This window comes from Thunnus albacares, chromosome 13, assembly GCF_914725855.1.
Source record: "Thunnus albacares chromosome 13, fThuAlb1.1, whole genome shotgun sequence".
Lineage (NCBI taxonomy): Eukaryota > Metazoa > Chordata > Actinopteri > Scombriformes > Scombridae > Thunnus > Thunnus albacares.
This window is the reverse complement of record NC_058118.1, coordinates 14,638,672-14,664,328: the sequence shown is the minus strand read 5'-3', so window position 1 is coordinate 14,664,328 and position 25,657 is coordinate 14,638,672. Positions and strand designations below refer to the sequence as shown.

The following is a 25,657-nucleotide window of genomic DNA, read 5'->3' as shown; positions in this document are numbered from 1 at the left end:
GGAGTCCATGTGTCGACAGGTCAGAGCTGTTTGGGTGGCATGAGGGGGACCTACACAATATTAGGCAGGTGGTTTTAATGTTAAGGCTGATTGGTGTATAAATATATAGAGTTTATCTATACATACTATGATCTGTAGTGATCTGTAAAGAAGGATTTACACTCACTTACCACTTTATTACAATATTATCCAGCTAAACCTAATGTAATCTATACATAAACCATGCAATTACAAAGGTTGTAATGTTCCATTTCATGGTAGTTTTGAGGCTGTAGTTTGTGGTGCTTTTGAATAGTTTGACATTTGAAATATTATTAATCTATTTATTATTTAGTCAGTGAGGATAGACTATGTAACAGCATGTATCACCATCTGAGTTCAAGGATAAACAATGAGTTGGTCCATCGAGGCATTGCTCCCTCCCTAAGCTCATCAAAGCTATTATGTTCTAACTATGAATAAACTTTGCCCACCATCTTGTGAATATTAATTTTGCTGAAATAGAATTTTGGCTCTACATTTTATGGCATGTAGGAAATTATATCACATCTTATTTAATAAAGACTGCCCTAGAAACCCTATTTCCAGTTAGGTTTATTAATTATTGCGCGGTGATTTGACACAGTTATCTTCTTATTTAGAAAAGGTCCATAGGTAACATCAATTTAGGAAGTGCTGAAATAACACTGCACACGATCCAGATCTTACATAGCATTAAAAGGACCCATGACTCTTTAAAACATAATAAACATTTTGATAAGGACATTGGACTTTTAAAACAGAACAGATCTAAATGCATTCTATATGGTAGTGTGGTTGTCGTGATGTCATTTCACAGTCTGGCTCTGTGTTCCTCGGTTGCCATTATCCACCAGTCCACCAGATGCCCTCAGACTATTTCCGTGTTTGGTGAACTGGACTTAGTAGGAGAAAGCCTTTGTACAGAAAATTGAAGTTTGCTTTCACACTAGTTGTTTTCTTAAGGAAATGTGACTGAGGACTGTTTGCTTGCTACACACTGACCCTTGTATAAACTAAGAGCAAAAGTGAACTGAAACGCAGAGCAACAGTTGTCTTTCAGTCCTATATTTGTTGTTACATGCAGGCCAGTCCACTTGACAAACTTATTGTTAAGTTATTATTGTTTATGTCAACAGCAATGTATGTTTGAGTTCTGTAAAGACCCTAAGGTTGTCAATGTTATGTTGAGGTGTGTTTGCTGTTCCTGATCAGTGTGACTTGTGTATTTTAGTAATATTCATGTGTATGCTGGGTTTTTGGTTTTCAGTTTGCCCTGTTTTTCCCCCTGTGTTCCCAACCGGCTTTCCCCTCCACTCTTCCCTCCACACTGCTCTGCGTCAGTCTCGTTAGCCCTGCCCTGCTCCCTGTGTCTTCCCCAGGCAATTACCTCCCATCCTGCCCTTGTGTCTTGCCACCTGTGCCTTGTTGTTTCATCAGTTCAGTTTGTATTTAAGTCCTCGTTTTCAGTTCTATCTTGTTGGATCCTTTGTTCTGTGTTGTTCAGTATTGTTTAGTTCAGTTTTGCTTTGCCTGCACTCCTAAGCTCTGTTCCCAAATTGAGTAAATATATATTGATTCTTCACTTCCAACTGCCTGCTGTCTCCTGCATTTGGGTCCACCTGCTCCGCTCCACCGAACAATGGTAAGTAAGGTAAGTGTGGTATACCACTACAATTACGATTAATTCTGAGACCTTTTCTTCCAGTTACAGTTCTAATTTTGAATGGGTTGAACTGCATTTTGTTTTTTTAAATATTGTGATGAAGTATTCCAATAATTGCAATGAAAGGAGCATTTACAATAAATTACCAGTGTAAAGGGTATAGCATTTTGGGTGGAAACCTTTAATGTAGTACATGTCTAAATTGTAAATTCAGGCTTTTTGAAAGGCAGAGTAAGAGATAAGACCAAGACAAAAGTCTTCCAAAGATTATATCCATGAATTACTGGCATAAAGTGTAGTACAGTATGCGCCTGCAAACTTTCAATTGGCACACACCTGCATGCAAATATGGCAACTATCTATTGATTGATTTTTACACTGTACACCAGTAAAAATGTTGCACAGTTCAACAAACATTAACACATTCCTGTCCGTGTAAACATACAGAAAAAAATAAGGGCTGAAGGACCGAAGTCAGACTCAAAACCCAACTGATAAACAGACATAAGTTACTTCACACATGATCATCATCAATTAGAAATCGAAAAGCTGCTAGCCTGTGAGTCACAGACAGGCCAAAATGCAGGTACAAATGAAAAGAATTGAATAAATAATCTAATAATGTCCAAGCATAAGGAATAACACAGTCAACATGTTATAAAACATTATAGAAAATAATATCATCCTTCTAAAGGCTAGAAAGATTAGAATCTTAATGGGCTCACAGTAGGATTTCCAATGTGAGCCCATTTAGAAACACAATCTAATTCACTTCAGGGAGACATTGGCACATATCTAAGGTAAAAGCCAGGCTGTAAACAAGCTGTTTTGCAATAGATGTCTAAAAAATCTGGCACATTTTCAGTTCACTTCTCTCTTCTCCTTAGTAACATTTGTTGTTAAACTTCAATTAATCTTAAAAACACATCAATATCACTAATAGTATCATTACTTTGCTACGGTAGCTATTTATCTTAACTAGTTTGTACAATATTAAATGAGTATAAAAGTAATTATAAATATAACTCAAAGAGTGAAAACAAATCCTGACATCATGCAAACTGGAAACATTTCGAGCCAACAGATGACAGCACTCATTCAACAGGTAGGAGTTGAAGTCTTTTGGTTCGGACACATCCTGAGGTGGAAGATCATTTTGGTCCACTTCAAAATGATAACTGGTTATTTTACATTCAACTGAGTCACTTCTAGAGAAGAATTAATGAAGATTAGTAGTCTTCATAAGCTCTTTGTGGGGTAGACACTTGATAATGCTGCATCCATGGAGACAATGTCTTACATTCCCTTGACACATAAAAAGCTCCTGTCCTCTCTCAATTGGAGGGTTTTTATTCTCTATAAATGTTTTCTTTCCAAGAAAAGGCAAGGTCAATGAGAACTCCCCACACAGAAAATCCTGCTTCCTGATTTACAAAAATGCAGCATCTGTACACTTTCTCCTTTTTAGAGTCGGGATACAAAATGCCAGCAGTGCATGCTTGACATCTTCCTGGATTGACAACAAATTAGAAAACGGGAACAGTGTATCACGTTTGACCTTTTTAGATTTCAATTATTTGAGCTATTTTCTTTTGGACAGATGCCTCCATGCTGATACAAACGGCATCCAACTTAGTCTGAAAATACTAAACATTAGGACATTTTGTCAGTAAGAAAAACATCACTTGTACAGAATGTCAACAGCAATAGTATAAGCAAATATACATATATACTTGAAAAAAACAATTAAGATTTTTTTAATACCTGTGCTTACCTAAAATAATAAAATGTTGTTTTGAGATTTAATACATAAGTCTAAAAAAAAAGAGAAATAAAGAGAGAAAAAAAACACAGAACATAAATATTTGGTCATTTTCCCCCACTTATGACTGATAACTATTTTATAATGAAATAAAAATGTATTGGCAATTTTTCATTTGTTTTCTGAGCTTATCAATATTTTCTTTGGAATTTCTTAGTCAGTAAGAAACTGGTGTCAATGTAGCATCAAAAATTATTTTAAAATGCCCGTATTTTGGTTCCAGTTTTTCAAGTTTTGTTTTTTTTTTACTCACTTGGTGACCAAAAATGTAGCACTGACATTGCTCAGCTTAATTTCTGCATTTAGTATTTGCAGTCTTGCCACAGGTTAATAAATCCTCTGGCTGGTATTCTTCTCCTCTCAATGGAGGTATATGTGGGTGCATTCAATCCTATCAGAAAATTAAAACATATCTTAAAAAAAAACTGCTTAAACATTCATAATATCCACATGTTGAAAGGCATCAAAGAGTTTGGTCCAGTCTGAAGTCTTTTGGATTTTAAACAAGGAGCAAATGTATAGACAGAGCAATTTTTAGAGAGAGGAGGAGCTCTGGCTGTAGTGTCTCAGCAGCAGCTGGTCGTACTCGGCCTCAGAGGCCGGGGACAGTGAGGGAGGTGAGCTGCTGTTGGAGCTCAGAGATGAGTCTCTAAATGGGGAGGGAGGCGTCAGAGCCACCAGCTCCTCCATATCCTTTGCTCGTCTGCTACTCACGCAAGTCCCCGCCAGGTGCTCATAAATCTTACCTGCTGGACGATTCTCGCAGAAGTTGGAGACGGCTGCTACCTCAGCATATGTGGTAACAGTGGAGGGAGCCTGTCTGCCCCTGGATGTAAGGTACTGCGGTGGGCAGGCGGCGGCATCTACGGCTGCAGGCAGGGCAGTGGTGGAGGTGGGGCTGATGGTGGCTCCTCCTGGCAGCATCATGGTGTTAAGCTCACTGATGTTGGCAGTGAAACGGTTCACCACACAGCTGATTTGGTCCATAATGGTGGTGCCCTGAGCTTGGCCGCCAATCATCCCCATGCCGATGTCACCCACACTTATGACACTAATGTCCCCACCATCCACTAGACCAACACCTGGGCTGTTGTCCCCACCTCTCCTTCTGACCCCGGCAGGGTGATCAGGTATGTAGGTGGGTACCTCCTCTCCATCTTCTCCTCCCTGGAAACCCATTGCCTTCACTGCATGCTGGCTGATGGTGGGCAGGGGTGATTGAGAGGGGGAGCAAGTAAAGGGCTGAGCCACTGGTGGCTCTTCATACTGCTCTTTGACACCAGTGTCCACAGGTGTGTCTCCTCCTTTAGAGAAAGGCTTGATGATGGCTGTCTGGTTCACTTCTACTGGTTCCTTTTTTTTCTTGACATGGAATGACATCCTCTTCCATAGGTTTGGTCTGTAGGCACGCTCATTCTGCGCCCATGTGACTGATTTCCCATTGGAGCTGTAAAACATATGACAGTCACAAGTAAGTTGTTCTCAGTTGACTTAAATGTAAGGGATTAAAAATGATAATGAATATGACAAATCCACAGTGCAAGTACTGCATGTCTTATATATATGTACTGTATATACATTTGATCGCTGCCAAACAATGACAGACATCAGGATCATATTAAGATAAGAACATCATCCATCTACCCCATGGTCCATGTTCTGTTTCTTCATGCCAGTATTCTACCATCCCCCGCTGTATCTTTTGCTTTCTGTGTAATTTTACATCTCCCTCCATTTTCCTTTTTCTTCCCTAGAAAGAGAAATCCTTAAAGGCGGGGGGTCTCCCCTGGGAGTACTTAACCCAAATGAGGTAGCCTTTTCTCAGCTCAGGGAGCAGTTTTTCTTGGCTTCATATCCAGCCTGTTGCAGTGGATTCAGCTCTGATTTTCCAAGGACAGTTTAAGAAGGGACAGGGATAGTTGTGTTCCTGGATGTATCTCAGCAGCTTTCATCTCTATACATGGACTTGTGGACAGAAACGACTAAAGTGTGAGGCTGTGAGGAAAGTAGCTTAGATTACATAATAATAATAATAATAATAATAATAATAATAATAATAATAATAACCCCAGTAGGTAGTTGCTCTTCTGTTAGACTTAACCATATCTGCTATATCCCTCTCAGTCACTTCTTGGACTTTATCCTTTTGTCTCCAACACCATTTCTAATATGGTCCGACGGTAAAATAGAGTGATTGCAGCACAAACCATGATTGTATTGGTAAAAAGAAGGAAAAGAGGTGTGTGCAGTCTCTACCATAAACACATTGTTTATTTTTTCCGATTACATGATTATGCAGGTATTTTTATAGAGTGATTTATTAACCTTATCTAACAAAAATCAACAAAATGAGGGGGAGAAGTTTGTGTTGTTAGATGAGTTTGCCAAAAAAGAACATACTCGCTACAAAGTAAACATAATCTGAATGGATCATCCAATCTGAAGGAATTAATATTGTAAGAACTACTGAAATAAGGTCTCCACTGGGTTTTGACTGTCTCAAAACACTCAATGGATGTTTGGCATTTTCAGGCTGACATTATGGCACCTTAAGTATCTTCCCTTACTGTTAATGTGTAGGAGAAAACAAATGCAGTTATTTAAAAAATATATCTTTTGAATTAAGTGAATTAAATGCGTGCTTTTTCCTATAGAAACTTAACAAGAACTATACTAAAACTAAATGTTTTCTTAAGCAGCTCACAGGTGTTTAGATACTGAGGAGTTAATTCATTTATTACCCACTTAGGTTGCCCATGTACCTGATGGTGTCCTGCGCAGAGCCACGACGTCGAAACAAGTTGGCCATGCTGCTAGAGGGTTTTCCAGAGGTGGCAGCTTTCTTGGCATCACCTACATGCATACGCACCACTGTGGATGTTGTGAAAGCACTGCGGACATTTTTTTCAGGCTTGGCGAGCATGATGTACACCTGATCATGTAAATGAACAACAAAATTGCACTTAGCAAAAAAGTGCAGGAATACCCTGCGAAAATGCTGCCAATGATTGCATTTACAATTCTTACCTTTGGGACAAACATGCAGCAAAGAGCCACTGTAGCACTGAGGCTGACACTAAAGCACATGGTTATAATCTTGTAATTGGATCCAAAGTAAATAGGAACAAAGGCCAACCAGATAATACAGGTGGTATACATGGTAAAGGCAATATACTTGGCCTCATTAAAATTGGCAGGAACATTACGAGTCTGGAAGAGAAAAGGAAGAATACAATTTTAAATTGGTACATGTTGAAGTAAAAAAGAGAGGATATGAGGGGAAGAAAAATGAGCAAGTTCTTGTTGCAAAAAAAGAAAAATATGAACCTGATGCAGAAAGTAACATGAAACACTCTGTGTATTATTAACTACTGTTATGCTGAAGTACCTTGAAGGCGTAGAAAGTGCAGCTGAGGATAAGAAGGCCATTGTAGCCCAGCGGCGCCACCACCCCCAGAGTGGTCAAGTTACAGATCAAGTGTACCTCACGGATACTGGGGTAGTCATAGATCACCTAAGAGGGGAGAAGGAGAGGCTACTCTGGTTGTATAAATACATGTAAACGAACATCACCCACATTGTAAAGCACACACACACACACACAGACACACACACACACACACACAGACACACACACACACCTGTGGTGGCTCAATGATAAGAAGTGCCACAATAATCCCCAGCTGCAGCAGTATGAGTAGGAAGGCGATGACCAATTGTGCGCAGGCGGACATAAAGCGTGGTTTCTTGGTGCAGATCTTCTTCTTGCTGCCTGCCAGGATCCGTGCTATACGGTTGGTCTGGATCAAAAATAGATCAAATGGTTACATCGACTGTGGATAATATTGCTTGCACTGATTCATAACAACAATCCCCTTTTCAGTTCCCAGATCTCAAACATCAAACTCAGCCCACATATAGAACCTCAACTTCTAACATACCTCCCTTACAATTGGCCATCATCCAATCCCTGCAGGTTGATTTTTTTTTTTACTTCTGCCCTTATCCTCAGATGCCCTTCTGTTTATGCTAAAATACCCCCAAACATAGGAATGTGATAGTGGACAAATAGATTAAATGCGGTTGTATAGGTGAATTAGACAGGTGTGATTAAATTAAAAATGCCCTCTGCTGTGTCAAAATATTAAAATCTTTTCAGCACTCAGATATGATTCCACACTGCAAAAACACCTGTCTGAAGCAATTTATATGCAGCATGTCTACCAGACATCCTCGGCAACTCTCTCCTCTGCTTAAGGCTCAAACATAGATAGTATAGGATACTGTATACTGTATGTTCTTCCTTTAATTCCTCCACCTCCTCTGTAAGTGTGTGTAATTAAAGAGTGATCTCTAACAGACACTGTCAGTGTACATCTAGAAGTTTTTGTTCAGCTGACTTCTGAAACTTCTATTCAAGTGCATGTCGGCCCCAACAGCCTATTTGTGTAGAAATAGAAAATGTTAAATCTCAAGGCCATTTTATTAGACTTTTGATGAAAGGCTGTAAAGATGACTTTTAAATTGTGCACCACGGTGACACTACAGAGATTAGATTTCAAATGAAGCTGATGATTAACACATATGACTTTAACTCATAAAGTTTCAAAGGAAGTGAAACGCGACAGTAAACAATACTTCTTGAAATGTAGATATTTGTTCCTCTTCCTCCTGGCAACAAAACTGAAAAGAAAGTACCTTGGTGACCAGAGCCGAGTAGCTCATGGCAGGGGAAAGGCCTATTCCCAGCCGCTGGAGGTAGCAGTAGACTATGTGGGGCTTGGCAATAAGACTGAAGGTGCACAAGTAGCCCAGACAAATTCCAGCCAGGATGATGTAGCATAGCTCACGACTGGATGACTTGACCACAGGGGTGTCCCAAAATCTACAGATAAATCAAATGGCACATTAATTTTAGCATATCAATAATCTGCACTTAAAGAATAAGTCTATTTTCTATATTTTTTTTTTATTGTCAACAAATCTCGTGCACAGCCAAGCTGACAATGAACTGATCCTACTTATACAAGTATTTGTGTGTATCCAAAGCCTGATATATCATATTCTTCTGTGCCTAACTATTAAAACTATTAAAAACACATCAAGGAGCCTCACTGCTGCACTGGGTGACACGTTCCTTCACCCCAAAAGCAATGGTTAGTGTAGTTTGTTAGAAACAGCTCACATTTTCACTCTCAGGAGAGAAGTTGCTCATATGGCAGATGCCACTGTGCAGGTGAAGGGACATTGTTCAGTTTATACAGCTTTGCTAGCTTGTTGTGCTATAGGGGATCACAACATCTTGACTTTGTGCTACATTGTAAATTTATCAAAGAATTTCAGTACAAAGGCAAGAGGTTGTGATATGTAGCACAAGAAGCTACCAAAGCACTGTAAATGGAACTGCATTTTTGGACAACAATGGAGGTCTATGGCACAAAGGAATAAGTTATATCAGGCTTTGGATACACACATAATATTTGTGAGAAGAATCAATTCATTGTTGGTTTGGCTCTGCACATGAGATTTGTTGACAATATGAAAAATATAGAAAATCGCCAGCCAAATCCTTTAACTGGCCACAAGCTCATTGGTTTCAGCCAGGATCATCTATAATTATACCAAGCCATTTTTGGCTCATTGTAGAGAAAGTATTATTAGTGATGATTATATTGTATTTCTATATTTAAATTTACATATATGTAGTGTAAATTACATTTGCACCAGGAACACTTCTACCACACAAGAAAAAATAATGCATTTAACAGAATAATGTCGGAATCTTATTCTTCACATAATATCATACTGATAATTTATGTTTAGCAACACATATATGTACATGTCTGGTAAAGGTAAATTTACTTGATGAAGACAGATGTAACAAAAAGTGTAGCCATGAGGCCCAGACAGGAGAAGACCACTGCAGCGATGGGCTCTGGATCCCCCCAACGAACATACTGCACCGGGATTGGCTCACAACCTGAGGGGTGCAGAAAGTTCCATCAGTATTTTGATTTGTCTGCAAGAGTGTCAGTGTGATAGCCTCATAGCTTGATGTGGATGCAGCAGAAGGTAATTCACTCATACTAAACCATTACTGTGAACAACAGATTTATTTGTTCTGTATAAAATCTTCACTCTATGATACACTGGAGTCATGAGAGGTGGGTGAAACATTAAAGGGATCTGTAAGGGAGAAAAAGGGAATCAGAGAATGATTGAAAGTGAGATAAGAGAACAAACACACTGCTGTTCTCCTACAGAGGATACACATGAAAAACCTTATGTGTTTTTTTCAAACCAGAGGAACAGAGATATTGTAGGAGACAATAAGTGTATACAAAAGGGCAGGGAGGTTGTTTCAAACAGCTTTTACAGACTCTGGAGTGAGGAAATCTAAGCTTTAGCCAAATCCTTTATTCTGGCAAGGATCTAAAGTCTCTTGGAGTGTGTACAGTACATGAGTATTTATGTTGCTTTGCGTTTCTGTGTGCAGTAGTGAGGGAGAAGTTTGTCAGTTTATCGTATGTGTGGTGCGTAAGATGTGAGGGGATTTGTGTGTACTCCGTGAGTGTGTGACCCAGATTCAAGACTTTTCTGGCCTGTGTGGAAATCTTGTATTTGCAAGTAGACATAAAGTGTGTTTACCACGCAGATCATCTGTAGGCCAGGAGCCCAGGACACAGGCTCGACAAGTGTACTCATCAAACACAAACTCATTATCCTTGCATGGAGTACAGGTCCAACAGCAGCTCACCTCCCCTTTACGGATCACCTGGAGACATACACAGTATGTGAAAGGGCGCAAAGGTCTCAAAGCTCCAATGGCACTTTTCTGTAGTTAATCTTACACTCTGAGTGGCCTGTGTGGCAGGGAAATGAGGATTTCTGCATCAGGGGATCAAAAGAAAAGAAAAAAAAAGATGTATAGAACACCATTGAGCCTCAGTCTTTTAAAAAGTTCTTTTCAGTGCAGAAATACAATAGAAAAGAAGCAAAGGAAAGTGGAGGCACATCACAACATTAGCTAGTGCTTGCACTTCACATGAAGAAGGTTCTGGGTTCAAGTTTTGACTTTTTTGTGTGGCATGTTTGCCTGGGATTCCCATGTGTGCTCCCTTTTCCTCTCACAGCTCAAAGACATGCTAGTCAGGAAATTTAGAAAAAATATGTTGGTTTTGTGTCTGGACATAATTGCCAGTCTGCATGTAAGGATTTACAGAGTGACTCTTATCTGTTCTGACTGAGAAGAGGAAACAGGGTGGAGGCATCAACAAGGTCAGCACAGATCAGAGAGAGCCAAACAGCTGGTAGAGGAGATGTGGGCAGGAGTACAAGGCCTGGAGGTATGGACATAAAAAATCTTCTCAAAATCTTATGCATGAGAGCGAGTTTTGAATTCCCCACAAGCTAGCCACATTACAGTGCAGTCAGTATAGAGTGTGTAGGAAGTTTAATGTTAGAGACTTTTGGGATGAGAAAGAGGAGGCAGACTGCAGTGTTCTCCATGATTTGGAAGGGCTGGGGGAGTTACAGAAGCCCAGATGGGAGATGATTAAAGCATGAACAAAGAGCTTTGCGCAGTCCCCGCTGGGGCACTCAAGGATCTGATGAGACAGATTTGGTAGAATGCAAACATGTGAGATCAAGTGAAGGCTGTTGTGTGGGTCTTGCTTGACAGTTTTATATTGAAGTTTATAGATAAGTATTAATGTATGAAAAAGTTAGGTACAGTTATCACTTTTACAGTTACTTAAATGATAAAAATGTGTTGAAATTTTAAGGAATTCAAAAAGCTTTTAATTCAAATCTATCTCAACAATGTACAATTTTGTCTGTGCCTACCTTGATCTGTGCCTTCTGGCAGGGCTCAGAGCAGACTGACTGGATGATGTCACTGTTGTTACTCCAGATTTCCTCATCGTTCATCTTCAGGCCACCTTGATCCCAGCTTCCCACATGAATGTAAGCGTACTCATCCTCGCCTATGTGCTTGAAGTTCATGATTTCATACCTGAGACACATAGAACATTCAACTGTTCTTTCTACTTCTTCTTTTCCATTTCAACCCACCCCTCTCTTCCTTCCTTCCTTCCTCCCTTCCTTCTTCCCCATCGATCATAATCCTTACCTGCCAGGTGAGTCACCATTCTCGTCAAAAAGGATGGTCTCCCCAGACACACCGGTAAAGTTAGTTTTCATCAAAAATTCCAGCAGCTTGCGGCCATCAATAGGCCGCATGTTCTCGCACAAACCCTGGCACCGGCAGGAAGAGCAAACTATCAATACTGTTACACAATGTGAAAGCGTATGTGTGCACATCATTCAGAACTGTACCTTATATCCCGGACAGAGGGCTTGCTGCATGGCATGCAAGCCGTGAGCCATGGAATAGATGGCATTTATGACAAAGCCCATCTTGGTGTCTTGGGCATATTGATGGCGCAGAGACTCTCTCCCTGTGGAGAACAGAGACCTACTCATAAAGAGAAACCAATCAGTAACGGCTCTATTCTAAAACTCACTATGGAGAAAATAAGGATCTGAATAATACAGACTAGATGACCGGTGGAAAGTGTGTGAGGAGGTGTGGAACATAATCTCTGTGTACTAACAGGTGCAGGTGCGGTTGTACATGCTGTTCTCCTGTGGGTGTCCCCTCAACCTGCACTGGAAGCGGTGCTGCCAGAATTCAGGGAACCAGGGGTTCCTCAGGTTGGCATCAGGCGTCAGGTTCAGGTAATAATCATCGAACCAGGTCACATATGCTGACTTTAGCTTTATGGTGATTCCACCAGCTGCCTCCCTCTGGTAGCCATCAGTCACATCATATCTGTCTGCCCAGCCATCACTGAACAGGAAAAGGAGAAAGGGAGAGACAAAGGAGATTCTTTTTTTGTTTTGTTTGTTTTCTCCAAAGCTAGTATTGATCAAATTAGCATTTTAAATTCAATTGCTGCCAAAAGTAAAGGTATACACACAAATAAAAGTAGGGCAGACACGTACACCTTTCCACTTCTTATACAGAAACCTTTCATTAAATACAGTACATTCTATACCAGTTTAGCATCAACATGCTTCTCAGTATTGCAACCAACACCAGGATTTGACTGTTTAGACAGCACTGTCAACTCAGCAAGATTTCTGGAAACCTCTTATTGTGAGGAACAACCTGTCAATCTCACACAATGGCAGGGAAACAAATGATTGAATATACTGTACATACAACACTTAACTTATTTGGGCTATGACAAGGGAAACCTTTCTTTGACATCAGTGCTCATATTTAATACTAAAGAGCACTGAAACATTTGGAACACTAACAAGTATGCTAAGTGTGAGCTAGTGCTGAACAAAATTCTTGGAAACTAATTTGCAGATTTTTGATTTTTATATACCTCATTACTATATCCTGGTATTTACTGCTGTGATGTTCTCAATCACTGGATGCAATGAAATCTGAAATACATGTAGGCCTAAAGTTTTATGTTACTAAAACATGCAAGTAAACCTAGAAATCCAGCATGGATGTCAACACTAACCAACGCTGTGCTTTTGCACTGGGGTTACACTCAGCTTTGAACCTGGTTCACACGTCCAATTACAAATGAAACAGGTTTCACCAACAAAAGGATAACAGGCAACTAGAAATAGTCCAGCTCGCTCAGCAGTTGAGGAAGCAAATGTTAGTAATTATAATTTATATTAAATAACACTTTGAGGCAATATATTTCAGAAATTAAGGCTTTAACTATACAGGGTTATACATGGGTTACTATATATACAGTAGTTTCTACATGATAATAGTTTTATATAGATAAATAACACCCAGATCTTGATGCCAGTGAATCTTATTGTGGCCTGCTGTAATAAGCTCTAGTTAGTGGGAATATATTTTGGACCACAGTTGCACAGATTGAAAGAAACAGGTGGTGCCTAGAAAAATGAACCTAATGACTGCTCTGCGGAGAGTAAAAGTGGAATAAAAACATTTATTATGATATGACTCATATCTACCAACACAAGACTCACTGGGAGATAAAAATAAAAAGTATTTGCTCACATATCCAAGTTGTCTTGATATTTTAAATTATGTACATGTGCAAAGATAACTTGTAATAAACCTCCAAGGATCAAAGATTGATGGTGCTGGGAGGATTTGGCTAGTTAGGATAGAGAAGCTTGTTATGCTTTTTCATTCCAACGCATAATTTTGTGTCGTGTGCTTTGTTTTTTTATGTACAATTTCCATGGTCATATTACATTGCTTGCATAATCTGTGTCTGACTGCTGATTAATTAGATCTCTGTGGGCTCATTATCTATAAAGTCCATTGAGATACACTTGTGATGAAGACCTACAGCATATTAATTGTCTTGACTTTAACAACTTAAGGACCAAATATCCCATTGCACATACAAGCCCTGCAACATGCTGTGCTTGTGAAGCAATCTGTTTATGTATCTTAATTTAAAATCAGAGCGCAAAAAAAGATACCTGAGGCTCAACAGACATGGAAACACCAGAAGAAAAACACCACCAGACTGTAGCATCTGCAGACACATCTGATCTGATATTTATTTAAAAACACTGTGGGCTTGGACTCATCAGTTAACAGTTTGAAAAGGTTTCTACTCCGTCTATTATTATCTCTCCCTCTGGACACTTGTCTACAATCAACACAGACAGAAGCTTGATTACACCTCCACACATGTGCATACATGTAAACACACCTTACTGACACAAAGAAACGCACCCTTCTCTTTCTAACTGATAAAAAAAGCAAAAGAAACCTTAGTTAACAGAGCTGGAGTTACACAACCATAGTGTGGGTGTTTTTTTTTATGATGCTTGGTTCTCTGGGTGAGGTAGGAGATCATTTCATAACACATCCTTAGAGAAGCGAGCACAGAAATGGAACACTGGTATTAAAAAGGCAGGGATAGATATGAAAAGCATGGAGGGCTTTGACTCTGGATAGTTTGAATCACTCTTGAACAAGAGCTCTGAAACCCACACATTGACCTGGGAGGGTAGTATGCTGTATGCAGCGTGTTGCTACACCACCTACAAGCCTGAAGACACACACACACACGCACACACACACGCACACACACACACACACACATATATACACACACACATCATGCTCTTATTTCACCGCATACAGCACAATACTGGTCAACTTTCCAACAAGATCTTGTGGACAAGTGGACACTGTGTACATTTCTAAAATGAAACTCAACAGGACATGAGGAAAAAAAAATTGAAACAGCTGTCTGAATTGAACAGAGGAAAGACACTTGCCCATGACCTGAGCAACTTGTTGTGGTGTTGTGTTTCTGAGCTTACGTGGGTGCTCTAATGAGCATAAATGGCCAGTGGGGGATCACATTGATTTACTAGCACTGGCAACTTAGAAGTGATGAGGAGTGTGGGAGAACGGGCCACTGCAAAGCTGATCTAAACTAACCTGATAATCTTAACTGTGACCTTAGGAATAGTGGAAAATATTTATATCTCTTTCTGCTTTGAGATGGAAGACCCGAACGGTAATGTTGTTTAAACATTTGTGCTGATGTGCAGAGTGTTTTGTACAGTAGTGGCAATAAACTAGGTTTCATGTAGTAGTAGTAGTAGTAGTACTGTAGTAGTCTGTATGACTCTTTGCCTTCTAAAGAACAAAATGCCTTTTGGGACAGCTTAATTCTAACATATGCCAGAATTTTACCATTGATTTCTATATAAATACACTGAAGGCTGACAGTCAGCATGGATACAACAGTTCAAAATAGGCTTAAGCAATGCTGGCAACAAAACAAACAACCAAAAAAAACCATCATCTGCCCTCAGTCTCGCTCTTTCAATAAATGGGACGTAAGAATGAACTGCACACACTTAAACCTGTTAACAAATCCTCCAAGCTGACATGAAAAGGATGGTTTTTATAGTTAACTAACTAGAAAGGAAGATATAAGGCTGGAGTCTTTATAAAGCTAAGATCAAAAGGCCATGTGACAAGAGGGGTGATGAAACTGACAAAGTTAGGTCCAAAACATCGAAGAAGAACAGAATTGGTAATTTACCACACAAAACATCATGCTATTGTGCATGCTAATGAATGGTGGCATCAATCTCCCACCTCAATAGTACATCTTACATTTAATTAGCCTTAAAAGAGAACAGAAAGGAGAAACATCTTAACAAATGAACAATAGCAAGCAGACCACAACACCAAACCAACTGTCTGGATAGCTCTGTGTGGTAATATGGATTATAGAGCATAGTGTTTTGCAATATGTAGTTCAAGGTTATCTTATGCTTCCTGCTGTCAGATTTGAGCGACAGCCCACATGTGTGGCTCCTAATGAGGAAAGGCATTTATAGAACTCCAGGGACGAGAGTGAGCCAGAGAACTAAACCTTAAAATAAAACATGTTATTCTCGGAGAGAGTGAATCCTCCTGCTAAATCAACCCCCTCTTTCCTGCTTATTTTTTTTGTCCCTCATGTTTTTAATTGCATACTTTCTCTCCTGCACCCTGCACCTCATCTTTATCATCTTCTCTAAATTAACCTATGAATGGGCCAATGAATGGTTTGAGACAGTAACAATTCCCTAAAGCAAAATCCAGAAAATGTCCTTTTTTGCAGGTCAAAAGAAAAATGTGATTTTTCACAGTGTTATATTTTCATAGATCAGGATTCGGCATATTTAATTATATTGGAAAACCATCACTTCTTTATCTATTCATTTGTCAATTTAGGTGGCCGTTAATGACAAATAGAGATACTCATATGCTGACTTTATATGGCAACCAGTTATACATTTGAGTCCCTGTCTGCTGTTGTGAAGAAATATTACAATCTTTACTATTGATTTAGGATTTATTTACTGGATTTCCCTATTTGGATCTTTGCAGCTTGTAGGGATTAAGACCAAGATCAAGGATGTTTTTGCAGGGTAAGTATGCTTCCCCATTTGAAAATAAAAATATAAAGATATAAATACATCAAAGTTGAAGATGAACAAAAATCTGCAACTTGTTAATCTCAAGTCTCTTGCAGTGTGTCACTGTCATGTATATCCAAAAAAAAGTTTATCAAAAAGTACCTCAAGTTTCCCAGACCACCATGAAGTTAATGGATGCGATGAAGATGATGATGAAGAAGAAGATGATGATGATGATGAGGTGGCTGCAATGACAACAAACACATCATCTCTGATGCTATCAGACATCTGAAGAGCATCTAGATAGGACATCAATGCACAACACTAAGAAACCTGATGCACAAATATTGTAATAAATTATTTTAGCTTCTACTCAAATTTGTAAACAACCTTGGAAATTTAGATCAGAACCAAGACAAGAAAGCAAAAAGCCCATGGGTAAGAAATACAATCTGAAATTCAAAAGTGGAAAGCAGACGTACAATAATCCACCACTTACCTTCCAACCAGCAGAAATTCTCCCACCAGGCGTTGTCGACGCATGGCCATCAATATTCCTCGGACCGTCATGCCCTCGCAGAAGCAGGCCACCACCCTCGCTTTAGGCAAGTGGACTCGTAGTTTCTGCAACAGTTTGTCAAAGCCCTGCTCCCCTGCGTTGCTGTATATCTTGTCAGAATGGGCGATGCAGATCCCCTCCTTCGCTGCCATGTCTTTAAATGCCTCCATACCACTCTCACCATAATTACCTATGGAGGTAACCACATGAATGGAACAGTGTTCACACAGTACTGTACAGCACATAAGACTTTTCTTACATATTTAAAGCCAACATACCAAACAGATTAGACTGTGACAAAATTCTTTAACACACCAGTTGTTGTGCAAACATTAACGTATTTATTTATTTATTTATTTGTTTCTCCTTACACTCTTAGTTCTCTGGCACAAATCTTCCCATGTGCTGATAAATTTACAGACACATACACACACACACGCAGGGTGTAGATGATCAAATACACTGGTAAAATGCCAGCACAACGCTTGAGAATCTGCCACGTTTTCTCCCCATTATGGGTTAGACTTCCCTGTTTTTGCTGGAAATGAGGTCACCTAGTTTCTGTTGCTTTGAAAGTGTAATCTCACTCTGGGTATGACACTTTGAGGCATCCTTTCCCTTACTACGTGTGAGTTTTACTCCCATATGTGGCATGCCTCCTTGTGTGGTAATGAATGTTGTCTTTAAATTTTTTGAAACTGCACTTTAACTTCAGTTCAACTCCCTGTTAATTGTTGCTGATAATACTGTCATTTCTGTTTGCATTATAATTATTGTATTTTCCTCTTAAATATGTTTCACACTTTCTATCTCTCAAAGAGGCCTCTTTACCTGCTATATAGGGCCCACACTGCAAATGAGAACTAGTTTGCTGTCTGCAAGAGCAGTATACGGTTTCATAACCACATCCATAACCTCTGCGCTTACAGTAAATATGGAATATTTGCATATTTACTTATTTGTCTGTGTTTCAGTGCAGTGTCTTTAAAGGACTATGCCAGTTCTGTCAGTACTGACCATTTTTTAAACATAAACCTTGTCAATAGTTTATGCAAATGTCATGCAGAGTAGCAAGCAAGGTTCACCTGCATTTGACAGATTTGTGGTGTTGGAGGACCTACGATGTACAATATAATTCTAACCATTCATGCAGATTAGAAACCTTAAAACAGGGCTTTGTATAAAATCTTGAGATTGTTAAATGTAGGGTCACTTGTTTGCCTTGTTTGTTTGTCCTGTAAATAGACAGCAAACTTGTACAAAATTGCCTGGTTAATCTCTGATTGGTAAAATTAACCGAATTGAGCGTATGTGTATAATAATTCCATATATAAATGAACAATTTTGCAGTCATTATGGCAACCTCTCACTGCCTACGGGATTAAAAATACTAACAAGATTGTCTGCAAAATAGAAAAAATATTCAAGTGCTTTTCTTACCCATGACAAAGGGTTTTATCCTGGGAAAGAACATTTGGCATACAAAAGACTTTTTTTTAAATCCTCTTCTACAACAGTTTGGTATTTTTATGGAATAGACTGGAATGATCCAGTCAGGATTCAGCACTTGTTGTTATCAAGAGGGATTTAAACATATACAGCCAGCAAGGGGTTTAAGAACAGGCAGTGGAATATTTAGGCTGATGTTGAGAATGATGCCAACGCCATTTATTTTGTTTCTGAATATGTGGGTTTAGTGATTCACTGGTTATTCTATCAAAGTTGTGAGAACCCTGTGTGTTGATATTGTTGAGATGTGCTTGAAGGAAAGAGTTGGAGATCAGCCTTATGTCTGCATTGCCAAATATGATAATTTCATGAGTATTGTGAAATGATATGAAATATAAAATATAGCAATTGTGCACTCTTGTATTGCCTCTTTTCATAATACGATGGGTCATTTGACATAAGTCCCTTAAAGCATCTCAAATGGTTTTCACTGAATCAGTTTTAACTTGACATATAGATGACAGAGATAGGACAGTAGAAATAAAGCAATAAAATGCACATCTGATAATGAGCACCTGCTGTGAGAATGTGATCAGGGGCCAAAATATCACTGCAATCTGTGGACAGAGAGCCATGATATAAAGAGAGTTCAAAGCCATCAGCAGATGTTCCCTGGGAAGCTTTGCCAATGATGAACAGGATTACAGAGAATATATAATCAGAGGTACCTTGCAATTTCATCTCAATCTCATATTTGTGCCATAAATATAATGTCCTCCACTGTATTGCAACAACAAGAATCAGAGGTTTAACAAAGTCACTCCCCCGTAACTTTATGTGCGTGACATTTACATTTTGTATTACAGCTAAAACGAGAGAGCAGAGGGGAAAAAGAAAAAGTGCATTTGTATGTGTTTATGTGGATCTGTGTAAAGAGCTTTTTGACTCCAGTGTGCTTGCTGCAGAGATTTTTCACACTTTACCCCCTTGAACTAGATGGGTAGCTCACTCAAAATGATGCTTAGATCAGAATATAAGTAAGTAATAGTATAATGCTTATCTTCTGCCCTTGTAGATGGAAAGCTCAATAATAGAACTGAAACTAAGAACTGAGTCAGGCCATGCCCATGCGAATACATGTGCTCCTGTGGTTCTGACCCAGGGTCAACAAAAATGGAACATTAAGAGTTTCACGAAGACAGGATTTGCTGTAGGACTACTGTATAAGATTATAACAGAATATACAGATGCACCTAATAAAGTAGTTACTTAGGAGACAGGAGACATACTGCTTACCCTCTGTGTGTATTGCAGACACATAGCTCCAGTTGTACCTCTTGACAATGTCCACCATGGCTCTGGCCTGTTGCATATCTGACGGCACCACCCTCATGAAATATTTATACAAGCTCTGTTGGAAGGAATTTTCATGTTCACAAGTCTGGCAGTACACTTGACATGCTTTCATGTGACAGCCTGTCTAGACAGTTACACTTTCATCCATTATAACCTCTATTATAAACCCCATTCCATGTGAACTCACTGTGCATTGACTTACAGGGTTTTTTTTGCTAAAACGATACTGGTGTTTTAGCAGGTTTTATGCAATTTACCACAAATTATGCTTTCCAAGCTGCAGCATTTTATATTCTTAATGTGTCTCACCTGGCCTCTAATCACCAATGTTCCATCTTTTTTTTCTTGCTATGAAAATTGTCTTTGAGATAGGTAATCCCAATTATCATAGCTGCATTATCATCAAAAGAAAATACAGTTACAATCAGGTTACTTTGTAAAGTCAACACTGCAATACATTGCAACATATATAAGGAAAAAGCAGACAGGAAGTCTCAAACCCCAAACCAGTAACCAGCTTTGGTTTTCTGCCATGTTTGCATTTCCTACCTCCATTTGTGAAGGTTCGAAGTTTGAAGTTTTCCAAACTTTTTTGTTATTGTTGTCATTAATTGGTCTTACCTTGTCACTGAGATCCATGCTGGTGGCTGAGTAGGCTATCTGTGGGATGTTGAAGAGCTGTAGGAGATTTTGCACCTGGATGGCCACTGAGCTGGATCCCGGTCCAATCAGTCCGACAATGGGCTTCTTCCCCTGAACCAGCAAGCTCCCCGCCTCTGCAGTGCATCTGCCCTGGCTCTCTTCCTCTTCACTGGACACCAGTGTATCCCGAATAAACTCGATACTCTGCTCCAGTGCCACTGCAGAGTGCCAGCATGAGTCCCTAGTGTAAAAAGAGTTCAAATTGTTGTTTTGGCAAGCAGGATGGGAACAAGCATTGGTCCTGAGTTGAGGATAGTTTCGAGTAGCCAAATGGATGCTTTTTAAGTACTCTATGTAGTTTGTGCTTCATGCTTTTGAAATAACGTGACTAACACAATTTTCAGAACAGTGAGAAGACTGTAATCTAAAGTTCAGCCAAAGCTAATATGAGGTTTCAGCAGTCTGAGTCAGTCTTTTTAGTACAAAATTCCCTCTTTATGTTTCCCTGGACAGCGTTTTCTTGCTGAACTGCTATAGAGGGATACTTCCAGGTTTGTTGCCGGGGAAAAACACCAGCAATATACCAGCCTCATATTAACTTCAGCTGAACTTTAGAATGATATTAGCACAAAACAAAGACTGTGGATTTTGTCCCTCATTTCTTACAGTGTAGTCGGAAGCTTGGAGCGGATCACTTCACAGCCCTTATGGAAAAGGGGACTGATTGCAGTGACCAGTAAGTTGAAATTCTTTGAAAACTGCCCACCTCTGACTGCTTCATTTATCCCATACCTTTGTCAGCATACTTTAGGTCCCCCATTCCCAGCCTACACTCTTCAGTTACCTGTCAGTCCTCTCCTGTGGCCTTAATTCTTCCAGCAACTGTTCACCTGTCTGTGCCCACTCCACTTCAGTTACCTACCTCCCTGGATGTTTCTCTAATCCTTCAAGTCTCCAATTTGTCCTCCTGTGATGCCTAATGGCTCTGTGCTTATTTAAAGTGACTCTCCATTAAAGCTTCTATAAACATACCGTCTGTCTCTGCCTTGTTGTGCCTCATTTCAGTCCAAATCATGAAGGTCCTTCTCCTTATTGGATATTGGACCCAAATTAAGAATTAACTTAATTTGCTTACTGTGTATTATATATATATATTTTAAAAAGATCCAGAAGTAAAGGTAATCACTGTCTTTATAATGTTTTTAGAAAACCCTGTTCTTATCGAAGGAAATTAAATAAAAATGCATAAAAGTGCACTGTAATTACTATAATGGACCTTCCCTTAGTTTACAAAAAAAACATGTTGTAAAAAGCTGACTTCAAAAATATTTTTGCATAATTTGTGATGCTTGTCCAGTAATCTAACATCTCTGTTAAATTCGGGCATTTGTTCTGGTTGTTGCTGAGAATGCTAGCTGATTTGATACTCTCTGAGGTTCATACATACAGTGTATTAAAGGAATAACAGCTTTATGTCAAACCTCTAGGTATTATTCCACCCTGTGTGATAGAGAAAACTTAAGTATTACAAAAACTAGCAACAATAATCTACTGATTATTGATTTTTCTGTGTAAGATGCACTTTCTTATCTTTCCCAATTCTCTGACCAGACAAACCAATGAGCCCCGATTGATTATAAAATCAAAATCAGATTATGTGCTCTTCAGCCCACTCATAATCCAACAATCAACATAACAACCAATTTATAGCTATTATTCAAGGAACAACATAAGAATTGTCATGGTTATTACCTGATCTCACAGCCCAGGGTGATATTTGGCAGGATAGTGGGGTCTGCATTAATTCGATCCAGAGTATGCATCATGGCCTCCACTCTCTGGATCCCATACTGCTCACGCACCGCACCGCACTTTCGCTCATGGACCTGAGCAAAGTGTAACACAAAGATTTGGCTCATATCACACACAGTACATACATGGAGACAATGAGCACATGCACAAATGCAACATGTACCTTGTCTGCAGGTGGTTGGTGGTGAACAGAGAACAGTGCTCCCATGATGATGTCACCAGGGAAATGTGCCAATACCCTTCTCTCATTGTTCTGGGCGTTGACCCCAACCCGTGATTTCAGGCCCAGCCAGCTCAGATCAGCTCCTAGTATTATACTCACTGCCAACAGCCTCACATATAACCCAAATCTCCCCATCGCTGTGTTCCTCCTCACACCTCCTGCCATCTTCTCTCCCCTTAAAGCTGAGGTTCAGATGAACGTGTTGTCTTGGGCATAGTGCTTGTAGTGCCAGAGGTAAGGGTTAGAATCCTGGAACACATGATAGGCATAAAAAGTAATTCAGCTCAGTGTATAAGCAAGTGCAGATATCTGTTTAACAATACTTTTCTGAATAAGATTTTCGCAGTCAAGTCAGCAAAATCTTTTTGCATAATGTGAAATACAGAAACTATAAATCTATTCACAAATACTATTAAAACAGTTTATTTAAATATCTATCTTTTCAGTGTTTCAGTTTTCACTCTATAAAAATGACAGCAAGTTGCTGTCCATGGTGCTGAAATGATGTTGATTGGTCATCTTGCAACATCTACTCTGGTGATCAAATAAAGTAATAACAACCTATGTAAAACTCAATAATCTCTGCTCAGCGCTCTGCATACCGAAACTAACAACTTCAACCTACCTCTTTTCTGCCAGCTGTCTTGCAGATGCCATTCCATATGAGACCGTTTCCATCACAGCGGAGCAATAAAAAAAAAAAAAGCGCTGCAGGTTTTTTGCTTAAGCTCAGTCTGGCGCCTGGCTACAGCAAACTGCAAATAGCAGCAGATAATATAGCCCGTTATTGGAACATGTTTGTCTTACTGACGCACACGGCTCCCCCCACCCCCCATCTTCTTCTCCACCTCTTTTTCCTCCTACTCCAAATCAGCGGGAAGCATGGAGCATCAACAGTGACTAAATCGGTAAACTCTAGAAAGCTCCGGGAGGCGAGCCACACAGACGCATGTTTAACATGGAAAAAGAAAGAAGTAAACAAATAAAAGATAAAGTGTAATAATCCTCAACAACTGATAGTTAAAGCACTAACAGTGGCATTTATTATGGAAAGTGATCTGTGGGCGATTGGCTAACAGTCAATTGAAAATATGAGGATCTTTTGAAGTTGCTATTGACCCCAATTCTTGCTCTCTGTCACCCTTTTAATGTGACTATGGTAACAGACTCGATATTATCAATTAATTATTAATCAGATGCCTTTCATTGAACGTTAGACAATATAACACACCCAGTTTTTTTGAGAGTAACACTCAACGTCCAGTATATGTATATATATATATATATATATATATATATATATATATATATATATATATATATTAAAAACACAATAACAAAAAATCTATGTACTTGGCTTGATGCTCTTCGGGTTTCCAATAAATGTGTCATTACAGTCTGTGATTGGGGTTCTATGCTGGTTGGAAAATGGAAGTGTCAAGGAAAGAAATGAGACAGAATTATCCTGCCACTACAACTCTTTCCCTCTCTCTTGCCTGAGGTCAGAATGACTCCAAATGTAATTAAAGGTCCGTTTTGTATAATGTAAATTCCATTTTATCTCCTGATTCAATGTATTTCTTTCCAGATTGTCATGAGACCAAATTTTTTAAATCAAAGTCAGTTAAACATCAAAATAATTTAGTGTTGTGAGGCAAACCAAAAGGTAGTTTTCTTTCACAGATGAGAATTGTGATCTGATGAATAGGGAAATTATAAATAGCACAGATAAAAATTGGGCTCACATTTTCATTTGTGTGTATGTGAACTGTTAAGGTCAGTTTTACCCAAAACATTACTAATGAAATCATAATATGTGTTTTGTGATGTTTGCATTATTTCCTGGCTGTGGCTCTGGAGGTAGAGCAGGTCGTCCTCCAATCAGAAGGTCGGTGGTTTGATCCCTGGCTCCTCCAGTCCACATGCCAAAATGTTCTTGGGCAAGATACTTAACCCCAAATTGCTCCTGATGGCTGCAGTGTGTGATGTGTGTGTGAATGGGTAAGCATAGAGACATTGTGGGGTGCTTTGGATAGGAAGCACTGTATCACCCCTGATGAGCAGGTTGGCACCTTGCATGACAGCCTCTGCCATCAGTGTATGGATGTGTGTGTGAATGTGTGAATGGCTGAATGTTTTCATGTATTGTAAAGCGCTTTGAGTGGCTGATAAGACTAGAAAGGCGCTATATAAAATGCAGTCACCATTTCTTGTGGAAAGAAATATCATCCTGTTTTAACTTCGAGGCTAGATCATAACTAACCCCTAAAGGAACAAGAGCAAACACATTATTCAATTAATCCATCTATGACAGAGGAGGCAATAAGTGACTTGGAAGTCACTATGATTCATTCACATTTTAGTTTCATCAGAGGTGTGAACACATCCACAATTTGTGGGTGAACACTGTGGTTTCCAGTGTAAGATGCAGGGATCACCAGGGCTTTCTGCAGGCTCCAAACAATATAATTTCATTCCAAATGTGCAGTTACACAGTTATAGCCCTGCATAATGTGAGTGATTGTAGATTAAGATGTGCAATGGCAATTACAAAATCTTTTCAGAGGATTTTTTGGAAAGTCTAATGAAATGGAGGTCAAATGTGTGATTGAGGATGTTTCTACATGGGGATTCATTACTATCAGCCAAGTGAATGAAATGGAACATTTCATGGTTTCTTAGATGCCTGAGGACACAGAGAAAGAAAAGACAGTCTTGATGAACTCTCGTAGACAGAATGCTATTTGAAATAGTTGCATGGCGCCCTCTGGTGGGAATGTATTTACTTTCATGAAATGAACGTTATCGCCTCATACATACCACATGCAAATATACTTCCATGATCATTAGACTAAAGGTTAAAGGTCAGGGTATATGTTTCAGATATAAAGAGCCATGTGAGATAGCAGTACTGAGAAAGCTCAAAAGAAAGCACTGTACCACAAACTCTTGCCTCAGGCAGTAGCTTGCTTATGTGCTTTGTTCATCAGCTTCTCCTCAGTAAATCCTTTGTTTCAAGTTATTTAACACCGTGGGAGATGACATGCAATATCCTGTAGGGTCATATGACAAATTACAGAAATGAGACATGAGCAAAGGAACGTGTAATAAACCAATATAATAAAAAATATATAATAAAAACCAATATATATTAATATA

The 25,657-nt window shown here is 39.3% G+C and overlaps 1 protein-coding gene across 2 annotated transcripts; it reads right to left on the bottom strand.

Annotated features, from left to right (window-relative positions):
* Positions 1–3,519: 3,519 nt before the first annotated feature.
* grm5a (glutamate receptor, metabotropic 5a) lies at positions 3,520–23,733 on the bottom strand. Of its 2 annotated transcripts, XM_044371373.1 has the most exons (18): positions 23,124–23,733; positions 22,439–22,747; positions 22,216–22,349; positions 20,443–20,704; positions 19,762–19,876; positions 16,957–17,206; positions 12,122–12,357; positions 11,844–11,965; positions 11,638–11,762; positions 11,352–11,520; positions 10,155–10,281; positions 9,369–9,486; positions 8,205–8,391; positions 7,148–7,306; positions 6,895–7,020; positions 6,534–6,716; positions 6,269–6,438; positions 3,520–4,953 (listed from the first exon to the last, which is right to left on the bottom strand). In XM_044371373.1, the coding sequence occupies exons 2-18, from the start codon at positions 22,661–22,663 to the stop codon at positions 4,041–4,043; spliced, it is 3,621 nt and encodes a 1,206-aa protein (XP_044227308.1). In that variant the 5' UTR covers positions 22,664–22,747; positions 23,124–23,733; the 3' UTR covers positions 3,520–4,040. The 2 variants fall into 2 exon arrangements, with proteins under 2 accessions (XP_044227308.1, XP_044227309.1); XM_044371374.1 differs by lacking the exon at positions 23,124–23,733 and having other exon boundaries at positions 22,439–22,835.
* Between the last annotated feature and the right edge of the window lie 1,924 nt (positions 23,734–25,657).